We start from the raw sequence: 23055 nt of genomic DNA on the forward strand, positions 1-23055 counted from the left end.
AGCTTTCAGCATGAATTTAGGATCACTGATAGAACAACCAACTAGGACTATAGTCAGACACAAAATTCAGTAAAGAAGTTACCTCTTGCTTATCTCCTGAGATGTAGATGACCCTGGAGAAGCTTGGAGGAAGATCTGGACTTTCAACTGGACTCTCAGCCTCAGCTTTATCCTGAGAAGTGCAACTGCTATTAAAAGTCTGCCAAGTAAGTGAATACCTTGTGAATACTGTGTGGGCCTGCAGTGGCAGAGTAGCACTCATAGTAATAGTTAAACTTTCACTTCTGGCAACCTTCCAAGATAAGCTGGTAAAACCTGGATATTTGCCTCCTTTGGCAACACAGTGGTGGAAGTTGGAGCAGAGGTATATTACTGGTATGGTAAAAGCAGCAGTTATGTTAACACAAGTTACTGCAGCAGTTCTAGTAATGTACTGTAAGATTGATTGGATAATGTATGTGTAACCCCAGTGTGTAAAAGAAACTTTCACTGATTTCAACACTTAACCTGCCACTGCAGCAGTGAGTCTTCATGGGTTTACTCACCAAATCTAAAAAAAAAAATCAATCTCTTGCACACTGCTGGGCTCCAGTGTCTAATGTACAGATCCAGAACAGTTTTTGTTGCAAGAGTAAGATGTGGAAGCCCCCCTTCCCCCCATTGTGGGTCAGACAGGCCACAATATGGTTCATTTGATTAAAGTGATGGGCCACAGGGCTCCTCAGATCCAGATTTCTGTTGGCCCTTCTGGATTCAGAGGTTCTCTTTTTAAGAGGTCTGGAAGTTTTAACAATCGAAGATGAGCATACTCTGTATAAAGATATCACACTGTTGTATTTTCCAACTGTCGATTCACATGTTGGTACGATGCGAACTATTACATTGGCTATTTTTCTACACAAACTGGACTTTATACCCATGTGACTGGATCACATGACTAAAAACATGTGACTTAAGATAGCGCTGCTGTCTGCATTATTGTCTGGGTGTGTGATTTGTTATTGGCTTGTTTTCGGCCCAACGCCTAAACCACTTCTGATCTGTATGCAGCATGTATTCTTCTAGTTTTCCTCAACAAATAGACACGTGTCTTTTTAATTTCAGATGCTGTGTAACCCTATATAAAGTATCCCGTGAAGCACCAAATGAACACAATTTTGGCTCTGAACATATTTACCCTGACACACAGATACACATACCTTATCTGTGATGTGAACCCATTTGTGCAGAAGAGCCACAAGTGTGTAGTAGAGCAGTAGAACAACCAAAGGGTTGAGGAAGTCTGGCCAGTTGATATTCGTGTGCAGGGCAAGAGAGTGCGGGTTTGAACGTTTGGTTCTGATGACTCCTATCATACCAAACAACCTGGAGGTGGATGGGAAAGGTAAAGGGGGAGAGGAAAAAGAACAAATGTGAGCATATTTTTAGTGAAAAGAATACAAATAAAGAAATGCCTTCAACTTAATAGAAGCACCAGCTTCAGTTTATCAATCTAAATCTACTCTTACTCCTGTACCTAGCATAAATATCATCTGGTGGTATAAGCTGCTGGGAAAGTGGCAGCTGATAGAGATACAGAACCAGCAGGTGTCCTCCGCTGAAGATAGCCATCATCACACACAGGGAGCTGAAGAGTAGCATTCTGATAGAGCGGCCAAACACCCACCACCATACCAGCCCTAGGAACGCCCCGAAATACACTCCAGAGGTGAGGGAGGGCAGTATGATACCTGTACACATATATAGGATGGCAAACCATGAGGAAAATGGTGAATGACAAAACTCACCATTTTTCAGCTATGGTAGACCACTATGCACAAAACAGCTTCTGTATTGTACCTGCCAGACCCAGCAGCAGAGTCACCACCACCTTCCCTGCTGTGTTCATGATAGTCGACAGCAGCAGCCTCAGTCCAGCTGCAAACACTATGAGCTTCTGGACGAACTGTGGTGGACCCGACTGGACCGGCACAGTAGTCTCCTCAGTGCTGTCAAAGGATGAACCCTCAGTTTCACTTCCATCCTCTGACTCGGTGTCAGAGGTTTCCACATCCTGCAGGACCTGTTAAACAATCAGCATTTTATTAGCATGATGTAATGTTATAGTGATTGCAGCTTTTGAGGAGTGTGTGGTTACCTCCGGGTCAGAGGGCGGGATTCCATTTTCATGGAGGTTGATGTGGGGCACAGGGCGTAGCAGTTTTCTGCAGAGCCTCAGCATAAACAAAGTGGAGAAGAAAAGCCCCACATCTGGGAACAGGAGACGCACAATATTCCCAGCATCAACTGAGCTGAATCTGAAAACATATCAGATATCAGAAAATTCACTCCTAAAACTGGTCTGCAATAATATCAAATATAATGCATATATTAAAAAATATTTCTATAAATGCTGCCATACCTTACAATTCCCAAATGGTAGAGAAAACCATCCCAGAACCCACTAACTGTTTAAAAAAAAAAAAAAAAAAAGGCCATCAAGCTAAAAACAGCTTTTAGCACATGATAACAATCAGTTATTGCAGCTTTAATTGTGCATTTCTTTTTTCTACTTCACACTCAAACAGTTTTTCTAGCTGTGTTTGAGGTCTACGTGCAGTAGCGGTAACACTGCTTTATTCTGATAAGAGTTTTGTTTTTACCTTGTGGAGGAATGTATGCAAAGGGGATCTGCATGAAACACTGCAGGGTCAGGAAGATCGCACTTGTATAGATGATCAGCCGCAGGAACTGCCCAGTTTTACCTAAGGACATCAGCAAATAGGAATCAAAAGTGAGCACTCATTTACAGTAGTGCATACAGTTAGGCCCATAATTTGTTGGACAGTCAAATTTTTTGTAATTTGCTTCTGTACACCACCACAGAGGATTTTAAATTGAACAATCAAGATGTGGCTGAAGGGCAGATTTTTAGCTTTAAATTAAGGGGGTCAATCAAAAATTTTTCTAAATCTGCGATAGTCTGGCAAGTCTGGGAAAGGGATGTGCTGAAAGGCGAAACAAGCAAATTGTTGCAAAACAAAATTCTATGCAACAGCCATTTTAAAACACTCATCCTGTGTTGATACTTGCTGGAAGCCAAGATTGTAAGTGAAATTAAATTTCCGCTGTCATAGTTACAGATATACGTTGGATTCATTAACTTTTTAGAAGTCAGATTTAACTTTGCCGAACACCACGTGTTGTCTCCCATTCAACTCAATAATCATTTTTATTCCACTTAAATTGCTTCAACAGGCCCAGCATCCTGCTGTTTGATCTCTGGAACACAGATACACATGAACACACAGTAAGGGCAGATTTTTAGCTTTAAATTAAGGGGGTCAATCAAAAATTTTTACATCAAGTGTTTAGGAATTGCAGCCATTTTTGTACATAGTTCTCCATTTTCAGACACTCAAAATTAATTATACTAACATAATTTTAAATATAAGGATTGCTTTTAATACTTGGATGAAAACCCTGAAGTCTGGAACCCATGGACATCACCAAATGCTAGGTTTCCACCCTTGAGATGCACTGCTAGGCTTTTACTGCAGCGAGATTCAGTTCTTCAGTAACTGAAAAGCTGCTCTGTTAGGTTGAGATAAGGTGACTGACTTGGCCATTGAAGAATATTCCATTGTTTTGTCTTGAGGAACTTGAGTTTCTCTGCAGTATGCTTTGGGTTATGACCCGGTTCTATTGCCCATGCCATAACACTGCGTTCGCCATGTTTTGTCAGATAATGTGGTATGATTCAAATCATGCTGTTTCTCTCCTTCTCCACACTTTTATCTTCCCATAATTCTGGTAGAAGTTCATCTTGGTTTCATCTGTCCAGAGATTTTCTTTCCAGAACTGTGCAGGCTCTTTTAGATGTTTTCTGACAAAGTCTAATTTGGCCTTCTTGTTCTTGAATGTAACCAGTTGAGTGCACCTGGTTGTAAACCCTCCATATTTCCATTCATGAAGGCATCTCGTGAAAGTTAATTATGTCATCATCCACCTCAATTGTTTTCTGTGGTCTTTCAGGCCTTTTGGTGTTGCTGAGCTGCCGGTGCAGTCCTTTTTAAGTATGTACCAGATGGTTGATTTAGCCACTCCTAAAGTTTTTGCTCTCTCTCTGATTGCTTTGTTTGTTAATTTATTCATTCATTCAGCCTAACAATGACTTTCCCTTATTTGTACTGACATCACTTTGGGCTTCATACTTAAAATTACAATGAAAAGCTATGAAAAACAAATTCAACATTTTGACATTATGTCTGTTACGTTGGCTGTAAACTGTTAATTAAAATTTTTTGTTCAACCCTTGAATTAAAACTGAAATTCTGCACTTCAGTCACATCTTGATTGTTTGATTTAAAATCCACTATGGTGGTGTACAGAGGCAAAACTTAAAAAGTTGTGCCTTGCTTCAACAAATTATGGATCTCACTGTATATGGCAATGAAACAGCTTCTGAGTGAATTTGAGGTTTTAATCTTTAATATTTAGCTACTTCTCTCCCTCTGAACTGTAGTGGGACACTTTCATGAAATTATATATATGTATGTGAGTGTGAGAAAGTGAAAAATGTTTTAATTAAGAACCTTGTCTTTTTATTTACGCAGATTTCCTTTCCTTTCCAAATGGAAAAATTAAATATATAAATAAATTTGAGCAGGACTAAATCTGCGATAGTCTGGCAAGTCTGGGAAAGGGATGTGCTGAAAGGCGAAACAAGCAAATTGTTGCAAAACAAAATTCTATGCAACAGCCATTTTAAAACACTCATCCTGTGTTGATACTTGCTGGAAGCCAAGATTGTAAGTGAAATTAAATTTCCGCTGTCGTAGTTACAGATATACGTTGGATTCATTAACTTTTTAGAAGTCAGATTTAACTTTGCCGAACACCTCGTGTTGTCTCCCATTCAACTCAATAATCATTTTTATTCCACTTAAATTGCTTCAACAGGCCCAGCATCCTGCTGTTTGATCTCTGGAACACAGATACACATGAACACACAGTAATTGATGCATCCTGTGGTTCTTTTCAGACATTGTTCAGCAGAATATTGTCTCCTAGGCATTTGGCAGTAAATTGCACTGATTCTGTCTATAAAGAAAGGCAAGCATTTGTTTGAGACCGTCAAGGATCAAAGTCAGTGATGACTGGTCCAGTATGACAGTTTATCTATAATTAATGAAATCTCTTCAAGGCATTATTTTTGAAATCATCCTCATGTCACGACATTATTTTTCACAAGTTCCCATAATCTTTGCACATTATTGTGAATTTATTGCCTACTCATTAAAGATATTAATGACAGGATAGCTGTGCAGTGATTTTGGTTGTACAGTCAAATATATAAAACAGTTCATAGTCTAACTCTAGAGTTAGGCTCTGGTAATCAAAAGGTCGGAGATGCAAAGCATTAATAGCTGACGTGGCTTAACATTAGCTGAGCCAGCAAATGTGTTGTCGATGTTCACGTTTTTTACTAAAAGCATTGTTTCATTTAAACCTCTCTGCTTGCCAGTAAGGAAGTTACATAAACACACACATACACACTCTCTCGCGCATAGGTGGATGCACAAAAACGCATGAGCCGTACACACAAGATGTACACAGGCTTCACCACTTAGTCCAAGCGCAGTAAGATTATAGTAGGGGAGTGAAGGTAGCTGGGATTTATGAAGCTGAAGGCCAAACAGTTTCTATATGGACGGATGGAAAGAGAACGAAAGAAGAAATGCTGTCAAAATGCTGACATCACATCTTTTAATTCCTTGCTGTAATTACCAGGCTATGTATAATTGATTTGACCATTCAAACTGCTTCCCCTTTACAAAGTACTTTGAGGGAGGGATACATATACGTTAATTCATCACAATGCAGTGATCAATACAGAGAAAGCGCATACACGCATGCTTTAAACATAGACACACATACACATCTTACACAGTGTGATTTATCTGTTTACCTTTGTTTTACTTTACATTATATTACATCAGGCTGTGAACACAGCCAATAGTGCTGATAGAAGTATTCCTTCTCCTCCTGATTCCTGTTTTTGCACTTACCTCATGCTAAACTGTGTCGAGCCTTCAAATTAAATTATAAAAAGGAAAGGCAACCAGCGTGAAATTCTAATCATATGTATTGAAGCACAGCGATCAACTAATACCAACCTGACCTTGTTCAAAAAAAAAAAAACTACCTAAAAGGCATTGATAACTGTTTGGAGTATGACTAGTCACACCCAGACCATAAAACTGTAAATGTCCTGTTCCATCAGATCATCACCCAAATTAAACAAAAGCATGAATTGGCTAAAAGGTCTCAACATTAGCCATGCCAAAATCAAAAGAAGATATGAGGAAGAAGGTATTTATATGACATCAGCCTAGGAAGGGTCACAAAGGTATTTCTAAACCTCTGATCCACGTCTACACTTTTTTTGATCTTTGCTTTGGATCCGTTTTAACCATAGAGTTGAATAATTAAAATAATAAATAATAAAAATAAATTGCCAAATCAACATTAAGTTTGAATGCCACAGAGCATTGGTCTACAGATGCAGAAGACAGTGGTGCACAAATATATTGTGGCCACAAATTTTACACAAAACACCGCAGGAAATATTTTAAGTACTTCACAAGATGAAAGCATTTTCTCTAACCTGTGATGTAAGAAATTAGCATTGTTCAATTACCTGGTACATGCTGGAATAATGTAACTGAATCAGAGAAACAACATGTCAGATAGTAAAATGTGATATCATTAGATCCTCTCACCTTTCATGGTGACCAGACTTGGGTTCGGCAGCAGCGGTAAGATGAGCAAAAACAGGAAATATACGACTGACAGACCATTGTAGCGGAAACAAGAAGCTGAGAAGCAGAGGGGAAAGAACACAGTGTGCTTGACAGAAATTCATAGAAATCAATACCTTTATAAGGAATAACATGTTTTTTTTTAATGTTCATTATCTTACAAACTCTAAAATACTCCTAACATTTAATCTAAAGTAACAAGTGCATGTCACAACATTAAAATGCAAATAATAATTAAACAAAAAACAAGAGCACATTCTGAGTTGTACATTATTCTTTGTGTTGTACGTTATTTTGTGGGGTGCCTATCCACAAGTACGATTGCTCCGCTTACAGGAACAGCTTTCATTTTCCTATTATTTCTGGCATTTGATAAACAAAAGTGCATTTGATGCATACATAAATTAACCCACACTAAAAAAGTTGTGAGTATTTTTCTTTTATCACACCTCCTGGTGCCATTTTCCGTGTCCAGGAAAAAAAAAAACAATAAGTTATTATTGCAGTTTCAATTCACATATTATAGTTTTATATTCATTTGAGTAAATATAACACAAAGCTGGTTAAAGATTATAATGCTGGTGGTTTTTGATTGGCTTGCTCTGTGCTGGAAAACCCATGGGTTAAACAAGTGGACATGAAAAAGATTTGTAACAAGAACAAATATTAATTTAATGAACTAATTTTCATGCAGTTTTTGTAAATTTTGGGTGGGGCAATCATTCAGCTAATATTTTTTCACTTGTGAAATCTAAGGATGGTTTGTTAGAATCTTAAAGAAAACTGTGTGACACTGAAAAATGTTTGGGTGCAGGAAGCCTCATACCTAACCTCAAATATGATATATTTACTTAACAACATCAACAGTGTGTAAATATTTATGCCACTAGAATTCCAACTTATAATCATCAAATGATTAAAAGGCTCCTACGAAGGAAACTGGTGACAGCAAACAGAGGTTAATCATTAACCTAAACCTACAGCAAATAGTGGCATTATTTGTGGGATTCATTTACACTATTTATTTCACAGTAGGGACAGAAATGCCTCTCAGATAAGTGTAATAGTTTTTCATCAGCACGGTCTGCCTGAGCTTTGATCTTGCAGCACAAAATGCTGGTCTCATGTGTTAAAACAAATAAGTCTACCGAATGAGTGTGAATTATTATTTTTGTTTCCCAATAATATGCTGCAAAATCCCTGATATCTGCAACAGAAGGTCACGAATATCTTTCCCACGGCTTATGTTGTATTAATGATATGCAACATTTAATAATCACCTAAAAATGACTCTTGTGTCAACTTTTAAACCCCCAAAAATCTGAAACCATGTCTATAACATGAACCTGTAACCACAATAGCTCTGGACAACACCACAAACTCCTGATATAATGTCAGTTATATCAGTAAAAATGAATAAATAATTAAATAATTATACAGACGTCAACTCACCAGTCAACAGGAGCAGCGGTAGTAATAAGTTATAGAGCATCCCAACCACGAGGTCCCCCGCCATGTCCTCCTCTGTGTGTCAGAGACTCCCGATCAGCTCCTTCAGATGCTCTCACCCCCTGGATGTCCGCATAGATAAGTAAATGCCTTAGTTACGTGGAGGGGAATTCCAAGCTGCTCACATATTTCTCAGAAGAAAATTTATGCTGCCTCAATCAAAACATCTTCTAGTAAGAACAAGGAAAAAAAAAAACACAAGGACGAGCAGATGTGTGATTAAAAAATATAGAATATAGACAAAAATTGTGTGCGGATAATGACTCCCTTTGCTCTTCGCTTGTGTCTCTGTCACACCCTCCTTTCCTCCTCCTCCTCACCTCTCTCTCTCTCTCTCCCTCTCCCTCTCTCTGTTTATCTCTTTCCCAGACATAATGGGTTGTAACCCAGCATCTCTGTTACTATGCTCATATTGAAGCTAATCTCACTCAGGAGAATATCCACTATTGCTGCTACACGCTTCCAGAATTATACAAAAGCAGACAAACAGTAAAGAGCAACAGTGATTTTTACACACAATATTTTGGCTGTGACTCTGCTCAAAATTGTTATTCAAGAGTACTATAAGTTCCATGCATGTGCAAGTTGCATCTTTGCCTTCATTCTTGCATTATTTTCAAACTAGTGTATCACAGAAACTTCTCTGATATATCTGAAACCCAGACAGATTCTCACGCATCTCTTTGTTTGTTTCCTTAAAGCCGCGTCAGGCTGGCTCATCATATTTGCACTGAGGGGTGAAGGGAAGTGTATCTAATATTCATGGCTGCGAGGCCATTAAAGAGCTGGTGTGACTACAGAGTGAGGATCAGTGCAAGGACCTATAATGCAATAACATTAACTTTGTTCTAAATATATGAGAATGATTTGAAAAAAAAAAATGCAGTATGATCTTTTTGTGTATCAGATGACAGTTTTGGCATAAATGTGCTTAAATGGCTTCTTCCAGGGCTATTATTAGCATGAGACTAGAAAAGCATTTTATTAGTATGTAGTTAACAGTGGCACACATTTAAGAAGTAACAGAGTTTATGCATTAGGTGTAATGTAAAAATCTGTTCAGCTAATTTAAATATAGATTGCAATATTGTGGAGTTTAATGTTACTGCTGTGCTAAGGATTTGGAGGAACACTGGAATGTTGGTGTCTATAAGAACAAGAAAATAAGAAGGTTCTTAAGATGAAACATTAAAAATAATGTTAACGTACAAGGGCACTCAGTAGAGCGCATACCTCGCCCACCCCAAATTTTCTATGTGCCACCCAATGATAACCACCCAATGTTTTAATACTCCATCAGGTTAAGCTATATTTTGGTGTTAGTTTCATGTCACTGGCTTTATTTCTTACTCTATAGGAGTGAATTATTTTGGACCCTATTTTGACAACACAACAAGGGAAGATAAATACATACAGGATAATGAGGGAACAGGCAAACAGGTGGGCACACAGCTGAAACATATCACACATGACAGTACAGGGGGACAGGAAGGGAATACAAGAGGGAACAAACTAATCTATAATCAACAAAGGTACAAGGCTAAAGAACCCCTAAACATCCCATGAAGTCAAAACTCAAAAACTGGGTCCAAGACTCATACAAGACCAAAGTCACTGAAAACATAACCTCCTCACCTATTGCATGGGCGAGGTAATAAATATTGGTTATATAGTGTATACCAATCTCCAAAACTTCTGCATGTTGATATATTGGTAGTTAGCAAAAAATAAATAAATTTAAGTATAAAACTTTATATAGCTGATTGTTCTCTATGAGATTTTAGTCACATTCATACAGAGTCCTCTGAGTTTTACTGAGGGTGAGTATTATTTTTACTATCTAAAACACAGCAGCATTTCTCTGCAGAAATTACACTTGTGATTAGAGGTTACATTTTGGTATTTTGGTATTAAGTTATTTTTGAAGCTTTCCCTTGTGGATGAACTACTTTTCTTAATTTTACATGATAGTGATTCAAATAAGGATTTCTGAGTGTTCAAACAAAACAAGAAAAGAGATGCCAACTCTCAGGGAATAATAATAATAATAAAAATATCTGTTGCATAATAGAAAGTGTTTTGTTAACAGTGTGGCAGTGGAACCTACTTTGGGTTTACACACCTCAAAATAACCACTGTAGCCATACAAGAGAGGTTATGCTTAGGAGAATATAACATCTAAAGTTACAACACCACAAAAAGCCAAGCTGTGTTATTCCAAGCTATACTAATAATAAATTCCTTTTGTATATGTTTGCAGATATTCAGATGATATTTCTCTGTGGGCAGTTAAGTGCAAAAAAAAAAAAAAAAAAAAAAAGGCTGAATTACTCCTCAGCAGCAAATCTAAATTGATCATAATGACAACGAGTGCTGAGTGTGCAGCAAAACATTTCATGACAGTGCAGTTAAAAAGAGATGCCATCGGACATACCCTAGAAGGTTCCTGGATGTGTGTGCATGTGTGTTTGGCTGTTTAACAGACAGGTGATGAAAAAGGCGAGGAAGGCTCTTTCAGATGTCCTCACTTGTCTCAGGTTTAGTTTTAAGATCAGAATTATAATTTATGCTCAGCGTGTGCACAAGAGGACATGCACAGAAATCGGCAAAATGGCTAACTGGCATTCTGACCCGACGAGGTTTACTTACTGAGTTTAGCACCCTGGTTTTGATGAGTGTTGAGCCAATATTGATCTGTTGCCGGGAACAGTCTCACTTCAGTTCCTCTAACATTTACAGATCATTTGCCAGCATCCATCACTGATGCACTTCACGCTACCTCCTTAAAGATACAAATAAACTCACACCCGTATTGATAGTAAAGCTGCATTATGCAGACACAGGTTTTTGGACAGTGACACAGTGTGTGTAATTTTGCCTCTGTACACCACAACAGTGCTTATATCAAGCAGCCAAGATATGACTGGAGTGCAGACTTTCAGCTTTAATTAAAGGGAGTTTAAAATAAATATTGTATTAACTGTTGAGGAATTACAATCATTTTTATACATAGCCCCGTATTTTCAGAGGCTCAAAAGTAAGTAGACATACAAGTAATTTTAAATATAAGGACTGATTTTAATACTTGAGTGAAAATCATTTTCAGTCAATGAATGCTTTAAGTTTAAAAACTGTGGACCTATGGACATCACCAAATGCTGTGTTTGAGATTCCAGGCCTTTACTGCAGCCACCTTTAGCCACTGCTTGTTTGTGGGTCTCTCTCCCTTCAGTTTTGTCTTCAGTAACTGAAAAGCTGCTCTATTGGGGTGAGATCAGGTGACTGACTTGCCCACTGAAGAATATCCCATTTCTTTTCCTTGAAAACTCTTGGGTTGCTTTTGCTTTATGCCTTGAGTCATTATCCATTTGCACTGTCTGATCAGTTTTGCAGTATTTGGCTGAATCTGAGCAGAGAATATAGCTCTGCACACTTCACAATTCATCCTGCTGCTTCTATCAGCAATCACATCATCAATAAACGCTAGTGACCCGGTTCCACTGGTAGCCATTCATGCCCATGACATAACAGATGCTTCAGATCATGAGCTCTTCCTTTCCTTCGCCATGCTTTTCTGGTGCAAGTTAATCTCGGTTTCATATCCAAATAATTCTTTTAGAACTGTGCACGCTTTTAGATATTTTCTGTTGAAGTCTGATCTGGCCTTCCTGCTCAAGGTGCAAATGGTTTAGACCTTGTTGTTGTAAACGCTGTATTCATGTACTCTTTGCATTCATGACGATGTCTCTTGATTGTGAACTTTTACAATGACTCCTTGAAAGTGTGCTTGACTTGTCTAGACATTGTGAAAGGGGGTTTTCCTCAACAAAAAAATTAATTCCACTTTAGTTATCTTCTGTGGGTTTTCAGGCAATTTGGTGTTAATGAGCTGGCACTCCTTCTTTTTAAGAATGAACCAGATTGCTGTTTGGCCACTCCTGAAGTTTTTGCTGTCTCACACAGCTAACAGGAGATTGCGATTTGAAGTCACAGCTTGATTTCAGGTTTAATATTAGACTTTTAATATGTGCAAAGAGGGGCTATCTTTTTTAATTTTATGTTCATCTTTTCATAATTACTTTTGGGGTGGCTGTAGCTCAGAAGGTAGGGTCACCTACTAATCGGAAGGTTGGCGGTTTGATCCCTGGCTACTGCAGTCTCCATGCCACAGTATCCTTGGGCAAGATACTGAACCCCAAGTTCCTCTCCGATGCAGCTGTCAGAGTATTAATGTTAGATAGAAAGCACTTAAGCTTAGAAAGAAGTGCTTGTATGAATGTGTGTGAATGGGTGAATATGTTGTGTAAAGTGATTTGAGTGCTCAACATAGAGTAGAAAAGCATTATATAAGAACCAGCCCATTTACCATTTACTTTGTGCAGCTTATACACAAACAGATTTAGATGATGTATTATCAGAACAAAAAGGTGTGGTGGGACTTTTTTCCTGTTACTGTAACAGATGGTAGACTTCTCCTCAGGGACTTTTACTGATTAGTTTTAAAGAACACCAGGTCTGCAGTGGACTCTGTTACCAGTCTGTTCACATGCTAAGCCGGTCCTCTGTCCTGCTTTTTGCACTGATTATACTGTATGTCTTGGTGGAGTTTGAAGGTTATAATTTTAAATCAGTAGTAAGAAAGAAAATTAAAAGTCATATTTTTCAGTATATGGAATATGAATGGCTTACTCAAAAAAAAAAAACAGGAGGTGTCTTGATGTATTTTTAATATGTAAAATAACAATGAAAAGTTATTTTTACCATCCACATGTACATTTAAAATGCAACACATTTATTTGATTATTGTCAAGAAAGTGCAGATTATGGACTCAAATGCAGACTTCTGAGACCAACTTCTTAAACAAAAAAGCAAACCTATATTGAGGCAAAGCAGGCCATCCAAAAGGCAACGAATAACAAAAATTCCACAGATAATACACAAGGGAGGGCAGACAGGTACACAATAATCAGGGATATTGGAAACACCAGGGTAACAAGACACAGCTGAAGAAGAAGAAGAAGAAGAAGAAACAGCCTTTATTGTCCCACAGAGGGGAAATTTGGGTGTAACAGCAGCCGCAGTTATTATAAATATAAATAAAAATATAATAATTTACACTATTAAGAAAAGAATATATATATATATAAAATCAACAAACAAGATTAACCTTAATACTACTAATAATAACACTATATACAATGTACATGATGTGCCTGTGTGTTGAACCTTAACAGGCCGGACTATTTACAATATATTATATATTATCCTACATTGTGTAGGTTATTGTGGTTTTTGTTGGGAGCAGTGATGGTTATAAAGTCTTACAGCTGCTGGGAGGAAGGATCTGCGGTAACGCTCCTTTGTGCATTTAGGATGCAGCAGTCTGTCACTGAAGGAGCTCTCCAGCTCAGCAACAGTTTCATGCATGGGATGGGAGACCTTGTCCATCAGTGATGTTATTTTGGTCAGAGTCCTTCTGTCTCCCACCACCTGCACTGAGTCGAGAGGACATCCTAGGACAGAGCTGGCTTTCCTGATGAGCTTGTCTATCCTCTTCCTCTCAGCTGTAGACAAGCTGCTGCTCCAACATACTGCTGCATAGAAGATGGCTGATGCCACCACAGAGTCATAGAAGGTCTTCAGGAGTGTCCCCTGCACTCCAAAAGACCTCAGCCTTCTCAGCAGGTAGAGTCTGCTCTGACCCTTCCTGTAGAGCGCATCAGTGTTATGAGTCCAGTCCAGTTTATTGTTTAGGTGAACACCCAGGTACTTATAAGAGTCCACTATCTCAATGTCCACTCCCTGGATGTTCACCGGTGTCCGTGTGGTGGGTCTGCGCCTGCGGAAATCCACCACCAGCTCCTTGGTTTTAGCGGCGTTGATCAGGAGGTGGTTCCGCTGGCACCAGTCCACAAAGTCCTGAGTCCACTGTCTGTACTCTGAGTCATCCTCACCTGTGATGAGGCCAACTATGGCAGAGTCGTCAGAGAAACTAATTAAGATATTAACAAAGGAATTTAAAACTAACCGCAATGCACAAGAAACAGAGGACTAACAAAATAAAACAGGAAGTAACTAAAAGGTAATTAGAGAACAGCAGCAAACACTTGACAACAAGGTACAAGATGATACCAGGGAATCAAAACTAAAATAAAGTATTGAATATAAATAACAACTCAAAACACCAACAGAAACCAGAATCCAAAGTAACAGAGGTAAAGAAAACCAGAAGTATTGACTAATGATTCTAAACAGCAAAACTCAAAGAACAAAAACAAACAGAGAATATAAAATAAACAGGAATTAAAAATCCCAAAACTCCAAACTCGGCCCAAGACCCGGCACTGTGATAGAAAGAGTTCATTCTGACATGAAAAATGTCACTTGATTTGGTATGGTGTGCTCCACAATCAACTACATATTCACATCAAATATATTTCTCTTTGCATACTCTGATTTTTTTTTTTTTAATTATTCAGATATTAGAATAGGAAGCAAAGAAATGAACCTCAAACCTGCCTCACCGATTTAGAAAACTGCTGCCACCCAGTGTCTAAAAAACCTAACTGCAACGATGACCGGTCCCTTTGAAAGAGAGTGTTCTGTCAGCGTCCTTTTAGAAGCAAGTCTGGCTACCCATTTGCCATCTTGATATCAAACCTGGACTTTTATTTGGACATTTATTTTCAAGCATGTAAATTAACTTTTCAAAGGTCACCAGGACAGGAACGTTCATAGTCCTGCATTAAGCAAGTCATGTGGTCTTCTGATTAGCTGGTTGTGACTTGTGATATTTTAGCATTGTTTTCCATATCAGTAAAGGAGAGCTGTGTGGGTTTAATGGTAGTGAACTGATACATTACCTTGAATATCACAGGGTATAGTTAGCAAAATGCTGCAGTTTCTTTTGATATCGCCAGATCTAGATGGAGAGGAAAAACAAAGACTCCACCCTGAACTATGTCAGATATTACAAGCAGTGAATATATCAACGTGTGTAGATTTGCTTACAGGTTATGCTGGAGATGATGGATATCTAAAGGAAGTTGAGCACTTTGGTATGTATCAGTCAGAGACTTTAGGAGCAGAGAGTGCTAAAGTCAGCACATTTATCTCTGCTCAGTTGTGTTTGAAAATACAGCTACTGCCTTTATCTGTGGCTTTAATATCTTTGTTTTCAAAATAAAAAATTTGGGGGTGAAACAGACAACACTCATTCTCCAGATAGGGTAGAAGCCAGTGTGAAACATTTTTTGAGTATTATTCTCAACCTATAAAGTTCACATCAAATTCTGAATATTTCAGATTGCAGAAGATTGGATTTTTTTTTCCTCTTGAGAACCCTCTCGCTAAAGATTTTAATTTTATGCCACTTAATACTTAAGTTTTATAGGAAAAATGTTGCACTGCATTTATTTGAAAGCTTTATTATTTTTTCTCATTACTTTACAGATTCACACTAAGTATTCAAAAGCAGGTCCACCACCTGCAATATTAAAGGGGACCCTTTATTTTCACTCAGTTTCTAATAATGTGGTCAGTGTGTGTGTGTGTGTGTGTGTGTGCGCGCAAAGCCAAAAGCTCGGGCTCAGTGTCAGAGAGAGCAGAAATCATTGTTATGGTCATCTCAGGCAGTGAGGCCACCTGGCCCACACCTACCATTTGTAAGAGAAAGCCAGTCAGAATCAGCTAAAAGCGAGGGCAGCTAACTGCTTGTTTCAGACAAGGATGAAGATGAACTCAATGGCAGCACCAAGGCCATGTACAAGATAAAAATGATTATTTGAAATGCGACTCATGGAAAAAAAAATTAACAGAGTTTAAGAATAAAAACATGGTGCAGAAAATGAGCATAATAGGTCCACTTTAAAATAACTTTATGCAACAAGAATATTTACTGTTAATATGATTGTACTTTTACTGAAAAAAAAAAAAAGTTTTGAATGCAGGGCCTGTATCAGAGAATATCTAGCGGTCTTTTAAGATCTGAGTACCCCATACAGCACTGGCTGTGCAGAAGGGTCTTGTGCCCCTGACCCCAGCTGCTATCACTGCATGCAAGCCATCTCAGATCCTTTTCCTTGAAGAGGGCGCCTTTTTCCTCCACACAGCCGCGCCGCTGACGCAGCGCCGCACTCGGGCCACGTGACGAGGCGAAGCGGCCTCTCCTCCTCCTCTCTCGGTCCTTCCTTCCCAGGGTTCAATGAGCGCTGTGTGGCCCCACCCCGTCTCTCTAAAAGCGCTGTCTTTCTCTTCAATGTAGGCTACTATTCTCGGAGAGAGAAAGTAAGAGCGAAAGGGAGAAAATAATAACCTCCAAGAATTGGGTATTCCTGTCTTTCACCTTCCTCGACCAGCGGCCAGGAGGGGAGCGGCCTTCACGGTGGGAATGTGCTGCTACAACAACCCCGCGTCCTACTTTTTGTGAATGTAAATGCACATGTAGTCTCAAGCCTGTAAGCCTGTTTACCCACCTAGGATTCAAGAGGAATCTACATTTATAAATGTATGTTTGTATGACAGTGTGTATGTGTACACAAATATAGGCCGTTTAGAAAAAAGAGAAAAAAAGCTGAGCCTGACAGCGGGGGTTGCTTTTTCACCTGCAAGAAACGTGGATACATTTCGAGGGATTTTCACGTCTTGGTCACGTTTTCTTTTTCTGTTATTTTGTCGCCCCCCCTTTTTTAATGACTTTTTTTTTCTCTTCAAGGGATTCATCGGAGCCGAGCCAGGAATTTAAAAAAAAGTCTATCGGTGCGCAGTTTTGGAGACTTGGTGGTGATGTGAGGGGCTGATAACACATTTCAGCAACAAAAGCGAGGGGCAGAGAGAGAGAAGGCCCTTTGGAGGAGAAAACAGCAAGGAACAGCCATCACATTTAAGGAGGACAAATCGGGAGGATACTGGATCGTTTCGGAGGTGGTGAGGGGTTCAAGACGAAAAAACAACCGCAGTGAGTTTGGGGCTGTCTTGGGCTGATTTGATGCAGAGAATGAAAAAGAGCCGGATGACGACGGAAGCAGTGAGAATACCACACATGTAGCTCGTTTGGGTGTAAATATTATTTGCCTTACAGCTGTCCTGCTAGGTCCCCGACGAAGACAGCCGTCGGGGCAGACAGAAAAATAGATATAGAGTATAAGTATACACCCGTGGAAATGTTTGTCATGAAAAGCGACTTGGAAACGAGCCGCGCTACAGCACGGGCGAGCTTTTCGGACACGCCGAGTTCGGCTCCTTGTCACGGGCAGCTGTGAGACGCAAGACCCGGGCTTTTGGAGATGCAAATTAGGGTGTTTTTTCTGCCTCCATTTGAGGTGAACCACCGTTTTTTGGTATTATAACAGACATTGTGGATTACAGTTATTTATCTTGCACGGCAGAAGTGGGAGCGCTTGGAAAAACGAAACAAACTACTGCATATAAAAGGGGGGGGAAAAAAGCCCGAGCCGGATTCAGCAAACTGAGAAGGCGGCCTCCGTGTCGTCAGCAACAGTATCCTGCCCTTTCTCTGACAGCAAAATACGCGTTACGGACTCAATTTCTACAGAGGGGCGCCACGGACCTTAAACGGTGTAAATGTGGGTAACATTGCTGCCAAATCCGCGGGTCAAACGAGGGATCTAGACTAGTGTATCTTATTTATTTTTCTTTCTACATTACCCCCCTTCTCCTCCTCCTCCTCCTCCTCCTCCTCCTTCCCCCTCTCCTCCACCTCCTCTACTTCTTCTACCACCTCCTCCTCCCCTGGACCCCCTTTTTCTTTTTTCTTGCGGGAAGATGGGTTGTTTGGGCAACCATAAGACCGAAGACCAGAGAAATGAGGAGAAGGCACAAAGAGAAGCAAACAAAAAGATAGAGAAGCAGCTCCAGAAAGACAAGCAAATATACAGAGCAACTCACAGACTACTACTATTAGGTGAGTTTGACTTTTTGTCTTTTTGTTTTGTTTTTTTTCTCCCCCCCTTAATCTCTTCTGTGCTTGCTGCTTTACAGATAAGGCCTCTCAGTTTGCACAGTTGACTCTGCTTCCTCCCTGCATAACCTTCTGGGATGTTGTTTTGGGAAACATTGTCAACAGTGTGACTTTGCTCTTGCATAAGGCTAAAAATGCAGTACTGTACTGTGTTTTCAGCATGTTGCTGTCAAATTGTCATTCTGCAATGCTACCACCCAAACATGCTGTAGCATAGCCCCATTGGTTAGTTTGAGAGTATACAGTGATGTAGACGCAAGCATGTAAGGTGGGTAAACTGCTGGCAATGTTCAAAGGGTTAACGATCATCAATCAGAAGCAGGTTGTTGTAATTTGTCATTAAATTATGCTTGTTTGTTTTTTTTAACGTTTCTTTTTCAGTTGTATTAGTCTGGAACTTAACATGCTGAGCAGTGCTCATTATAGCACTAATCATGCATATGTAGGCCTCAAATTTGCCAAACTAGCAGTTTTACATTACATGCCAGTTTGTGGGCGTGTAGCCCAAACATATGATAATGTGACTCTAAGAAAAGCACACCAAAACTTGGTTAATGAAGAAATGAACATGTGTAAGACTCAACATGTGGTTGTGTGTAAGAGTGAAATGGAGGTGGGTTGGGTCTCTTGCATTGCATAAGAGACAAATAAGAGTGTTTGACTTTTTCCTGCAGAGCTCTCATCATTGCCCTCCTCGTATATCCATTCACAGGCTTATAACTTCTAAGAATTTGTTGTTCCCTGGGGGAAAAAATATTTTTAATTAGCAAAACACTATTGAGGGTGTGGATTGTTTGTTTGATATGCTACTACTTGCATTAGGGAGGAAGTTGTGGTGGCTTTAGGAAAGGAGAAGGCCCCAAGAGCCAAAATGACTGTCTTCCATAAAGTTAGCTCCCTTTCAAACCTAAAATATCAGTTTGATTTAAATGCCGGCCTGTGGACTTTGTTTACCCTTAAATATTATTTAAAAAAAAAAAAAAAAAAAAAAAAAAAGATTAAAAGGGTCACTCAGTTCATACCTGCTACATCTTATGCTAGCTTAGTATTCCTGTTGTGACTAAGATCATTTCTGTAGCTGGATAGTCAGTAAATTTACCAAAAATAATCTTAAGAGTTAAAGCTGGACCCAAAACATGGCAGATTCTTCAACATTCATGGTCAGTTTGTGTTGCGCTAATGATCTAATTGAAGTGTTAATAGGCCCCTGTTAGCAGGACCTGTTTCACTTAAAAATATGACACACTGATTGATTCAAAGGGTAGCAACACCATTTAAACAGACCATAAACACTATAGCAAAGATATATAATTCCTTCAGGTGAGATTAATTTCACCATCACTGCAGTACTGGTCTTAGTGCATGAATATTAAGGAAATTTTTTTTATTTATTTTTTTTTAATTACAAATTTAAACCTACATAAACTGTATAGGTTAGCGCTGTTACTGATAAGCTATGGATTGTGAGAAGTTCTTATGCTAAGTTCAGACCACACAGTACTTTTCTGTTATGATGGTCACTTTCAGATTAGGTGATTAGTTTTAAAATGGTGCCTTTTCATGACTCAGTGTGTATGATAGTAGATATTTTGTGTTCCATTTCACAGATCCAGCTACAGCATTCCTTTTCAGCTTTTCTATGTTTACATTTGTACAAAGCTGAGTGGTAGGGGAAAAAAAAACGGCTAGAGTGCTCTGTGCTTGTATTGGTAATGTGATGACCCCCCCCCCCCCCCCCCCCCCCCCCCCAAAAAAAAAGAAAAAAAGAAAAAAAAATTTAATTAATTAACTTGCCTTCATGCAGTTCTGCCTTCATCCATGATGATGCGATACTACACCAGATCAACGGTCATGCATTCTGACACTGAACCCGGCGTCTGTTGCTGTACAATATTAATCCTTTAGGTTACTTACTAAATTTTGTTTTTTTCATCTTTATCAGGTTTCTTCATTATTAATTGTGAAAATGCATACTAGGTAAAATCTCAGGATAGTAACCTAAGCAGCTTTAAGATACCACATTACATGTAAAGCATTAATGATTGGTTTTGTGTTTGGCTATACATAAACTGCATCTTTTAGTATTGCCAAAGTATTTGCAAAGGAACAAGACTGTTTAAAAGGGGGGGGCAAACCCTCAATTTTAACTGCTAATATAACTCTACAGTGATCAATCTTTTTTCCCCCCATAAAGTGTAATTAGCAATGTTTCATTCTCTGCTTGCATAGGTTTCAGTGCTTTTGTCTTCTCTCTGGTTGTGCATGGCCTAATAACACAGTTTAGATTGTTTGAGAACCTACACAGACATATCAGTCATCCAGTTCATGGTTGTCTTGAGTGCATGAAAAGAAGGAAACCGGCTTTTTTTTCCTTTTTTCTTTCTTCAGGTTCATAAAAATGTTTCATCTCTCATCCAAGAGGCTGCTTCAGTTCCAGAATGATCCCCTAGTGGGGGTTTTCCCTTTTTGGAGGTGGTCATTGACCCACTATTGATTATGTGAATCATCATGATCAATGGGGTGAATAAAGGTGTGGGTCATTATGTCACTGGGGCCAAGGTGTGGAATCTCTGTAGACATGTATCTCCCACCACACTCTACCATCATGTGAGCTATTGAGGTCACGTGAGTCAAGGTGTGAGTGGGGGTTGAAATGCCTGAGAAGGGTTCTCAAGACTGCATTGTAGATGACCTTAGCTGTTGTTGTATGTCACCGCCTCTGTTAAACAGTGGTCGTTAACAGTAGATGGTGATGGCCTCCTTTACTCCTCTTTCAAACAATCTGTGTTCAGTCTAAAGTGTGAATATGGGTGTCCTTTCTCCTTCAGGTACATGTGTACAGCTGAGTGTTGTCCTGTTGAGGTGGCTCTCCTATGTTGTGCCATGTATTTGTGGAGTGGTTGTTTGATTTGTTCATTCTGCACTGGGATGTTATATTTGAAGAAAAATCTTGAGTTTCTCCAACAATCCTGCTGCATAAGGGATGTTGGTATTGTTTAATCTTGGTTTTCCAATTTTTAATTTGATCTGCCTCAGTAAATGTCATTAATGTTAAAGCTCCAGGTCTACCAGCAGTCAGTTGTGTTGGTTGTGGACATAAATTAATTTCTCATTTTTACTTTGAAATTTCTCAGAAGCTGTTTGACTGTAGTATCATATCCAACTGTCTCCTTTATCTTATCTGACAAAAGTTGCTCACAGCTTGGACATCTTTTGTGTAAAAGTCACTCAGTATTTTCATTTTACAATATAAGTTCACTTTGGATAATACTCATTTGGAGATATGACCCAGGTTTTAAAATCATTAGTGTGCTTTTTACAGTTTGTAAACTATTGTACTTTAGTGTTTGTTGCCATTTTACAAGATGCTTCAGTGCTTCTGCTTCACAGTGCAGTCTCATAAAAGACAGGTAGCAGGCAGAGAAGGAGGAGAGACACTGACATGAGGTCATTCATCAACTTTAAGAGAATGATATGACTTCATGGTATGCTCTGTAGCAAGCTGAGCCATCAAAATGCGCAAGTCCCAAACTCACACGTGGCTTCTCTGGTCATTTCTGACTACCACAAGTACAGTGGTGTGAAAAAGTGTTTGCCCCCTGCCTCATTGCCTGTTTTTTTGCATGTTTGTCACACTTAAGTGTTTCGGAACATCAAACCAATTTAAACAATAGTCAAGGACAACACAAGTAAACACAAAATGCAAGTTGTAAATGAAGGTGTTTATTAGTAAAGGTGAAAAAAAATCCAAACCATCACGGCCCTGTGTGAAAAAGTGATTGCCCCCTAAACCTAATAACTGGTTGGGCCACCCTTAGCAGCAACAACTGCAACCAAGCGTCTGCGATAACTTGCAATGAGGCTTTTACAGCATTCTGGAGGAATTTTGGCCCACTCATCTTTGCAGAATTGTCCTAATTCAGTTACATTAGAGGGTTTTCGAGCATGAACGGCCTTTTTAAGGTCATACCACAACATCTCAATAGGATTCAGGTCAGGACTTTGGCTAGGCCACTCCAAAGTCTTCATTTTGTTTTTCTTCAGCCATTCAGTGGTGGACTTGCTGGTGTGTTTAGGATCATTGTCCTGCTGCAGAACCCAAGTATGTTTAAGCTTGAGTACACGAACAGATGGTCTGACATTCTCCCTCAGGATCTCTTGGTAGACAGCAGAATTCATAGTTCCATTTATCACAGCAAGTCTTCCAGGTCCTGACGCAGCAAAACAGCCCCAGACCATCACACTACCACCACCATATTTTACTGTTGGTATAATGTTCTTTTTCTGAAATGCAGTGTTCCTTTTACACCAAATGTAATGGGACACACACCTTCCAAAGAGTTCCACTTTTGTCTCATCGGTCCACAGAATGTTGTCCCAAAAGTCTTGGGGATCATCAAGATGCGTTTTGGAAAAATTGAGACGAGCTTTAATGTTCTTTTTGCTCAGCAGTGGTCTTCTTCTTGGAACTCTGCCATGCAGGCCATTTTTGCTCAGTCTTTTTCTGATGGTGGAGGCATGAACGCTGACCTTAACTGAGGCAAGTGAGGCCTGCAATTCTTTGGACGTTGTTGTGGGGTCTTTTGTGACCTCTTGGATGAGTCGTCGCTGCGCCCTTGGGGTAATTTTGGGCGGCCGGCCACTCCTGGGAAGGTTCACCACTGTTCCATGGCTTCGCCATTTGTGGATAATGGCTCTCACTGTGGTTCGCTGGATTCCCAAAGCTTTGGAAATGGCTTTATAACCCTTTCCAGACTGATAGA

The 23055-nt window shown here is 39.4% G+C and overlaps 2 protein-coding genes across 2 annotated transcripts in view; one reads left to right on the plus strand and one right to left on the minus strand.

The window, feature by feature from the left end:
- Nucleotides 1-8319, minus strand: part of LOC115783653 (piezo-type mechanosensitive ion channel component 2) — a 46075-nt gene extending 37756 nt beyond the window's left edge. Inside the window, exons 1-9 of the mRNA XM_030734576.1 lie at nt 8256-8319; nt 6765-6860; nt 2643-2744; nt 2402-2447; nt 2138-2297; nt 1840-2053; nt 1517-1730; nt 1200-1365; nt 83-172 (exon numbers count right to left, since the gene is read on the minus strand). Of these exons, the coding sequence (XP_030590436.1) occupies nt 83-172; nt 1200-1365; nt 1517-1730; nt 1840-2053; nt 2138-2297; nt 2402-2447; nt 2643-2744; nt 6765-6860; nt 8256-8319 (1152 nt within the window). The remainder of the gene's footprint in view (nt 1-82; nt 173-1199; nt 1366-1516; nt 1731-1839; nt 2054-2137; nt 2298-2401; nt 2448-2642; nt 2745-6764; nt 6861-8255) is intronic.
- A 9584-nt stretch (nt 8320-17903) lies between these two features.
- gnas (GNAS complex locus) overlaps nt 17904-23055 on the plus strand; it is a 29473-nt gene continuing 24321 nt past the window's right edge. Inside the window, exon 1 of the mRNA XM_030733555.1 lies at nt 17904-18235. Coding sequence (XP_030589415.1) covers nt 18097-18235 — 139 coding nt within the window. The 5' untranslated portion in view covers nt 17904-18096. The remainder of the gene's footprint in view (nt 18236-23055) is intronic.

This window comes from Archocentrus centrarchus, chromosome 7 (genome assembly GCF_007364275.1).
Source record: "Archocentrus centrarchus isolate MPI-CPG fArcCen1 chromosome 7, fArcCen1, whole genome shotgun sequence".
Taxonomy (NCBI): Eukaryota; Metazoa; Chordata; class Actinopteri; order Cichliformes; family Cichlidae; genus Archocentrus; species Archocentrus centrarchus.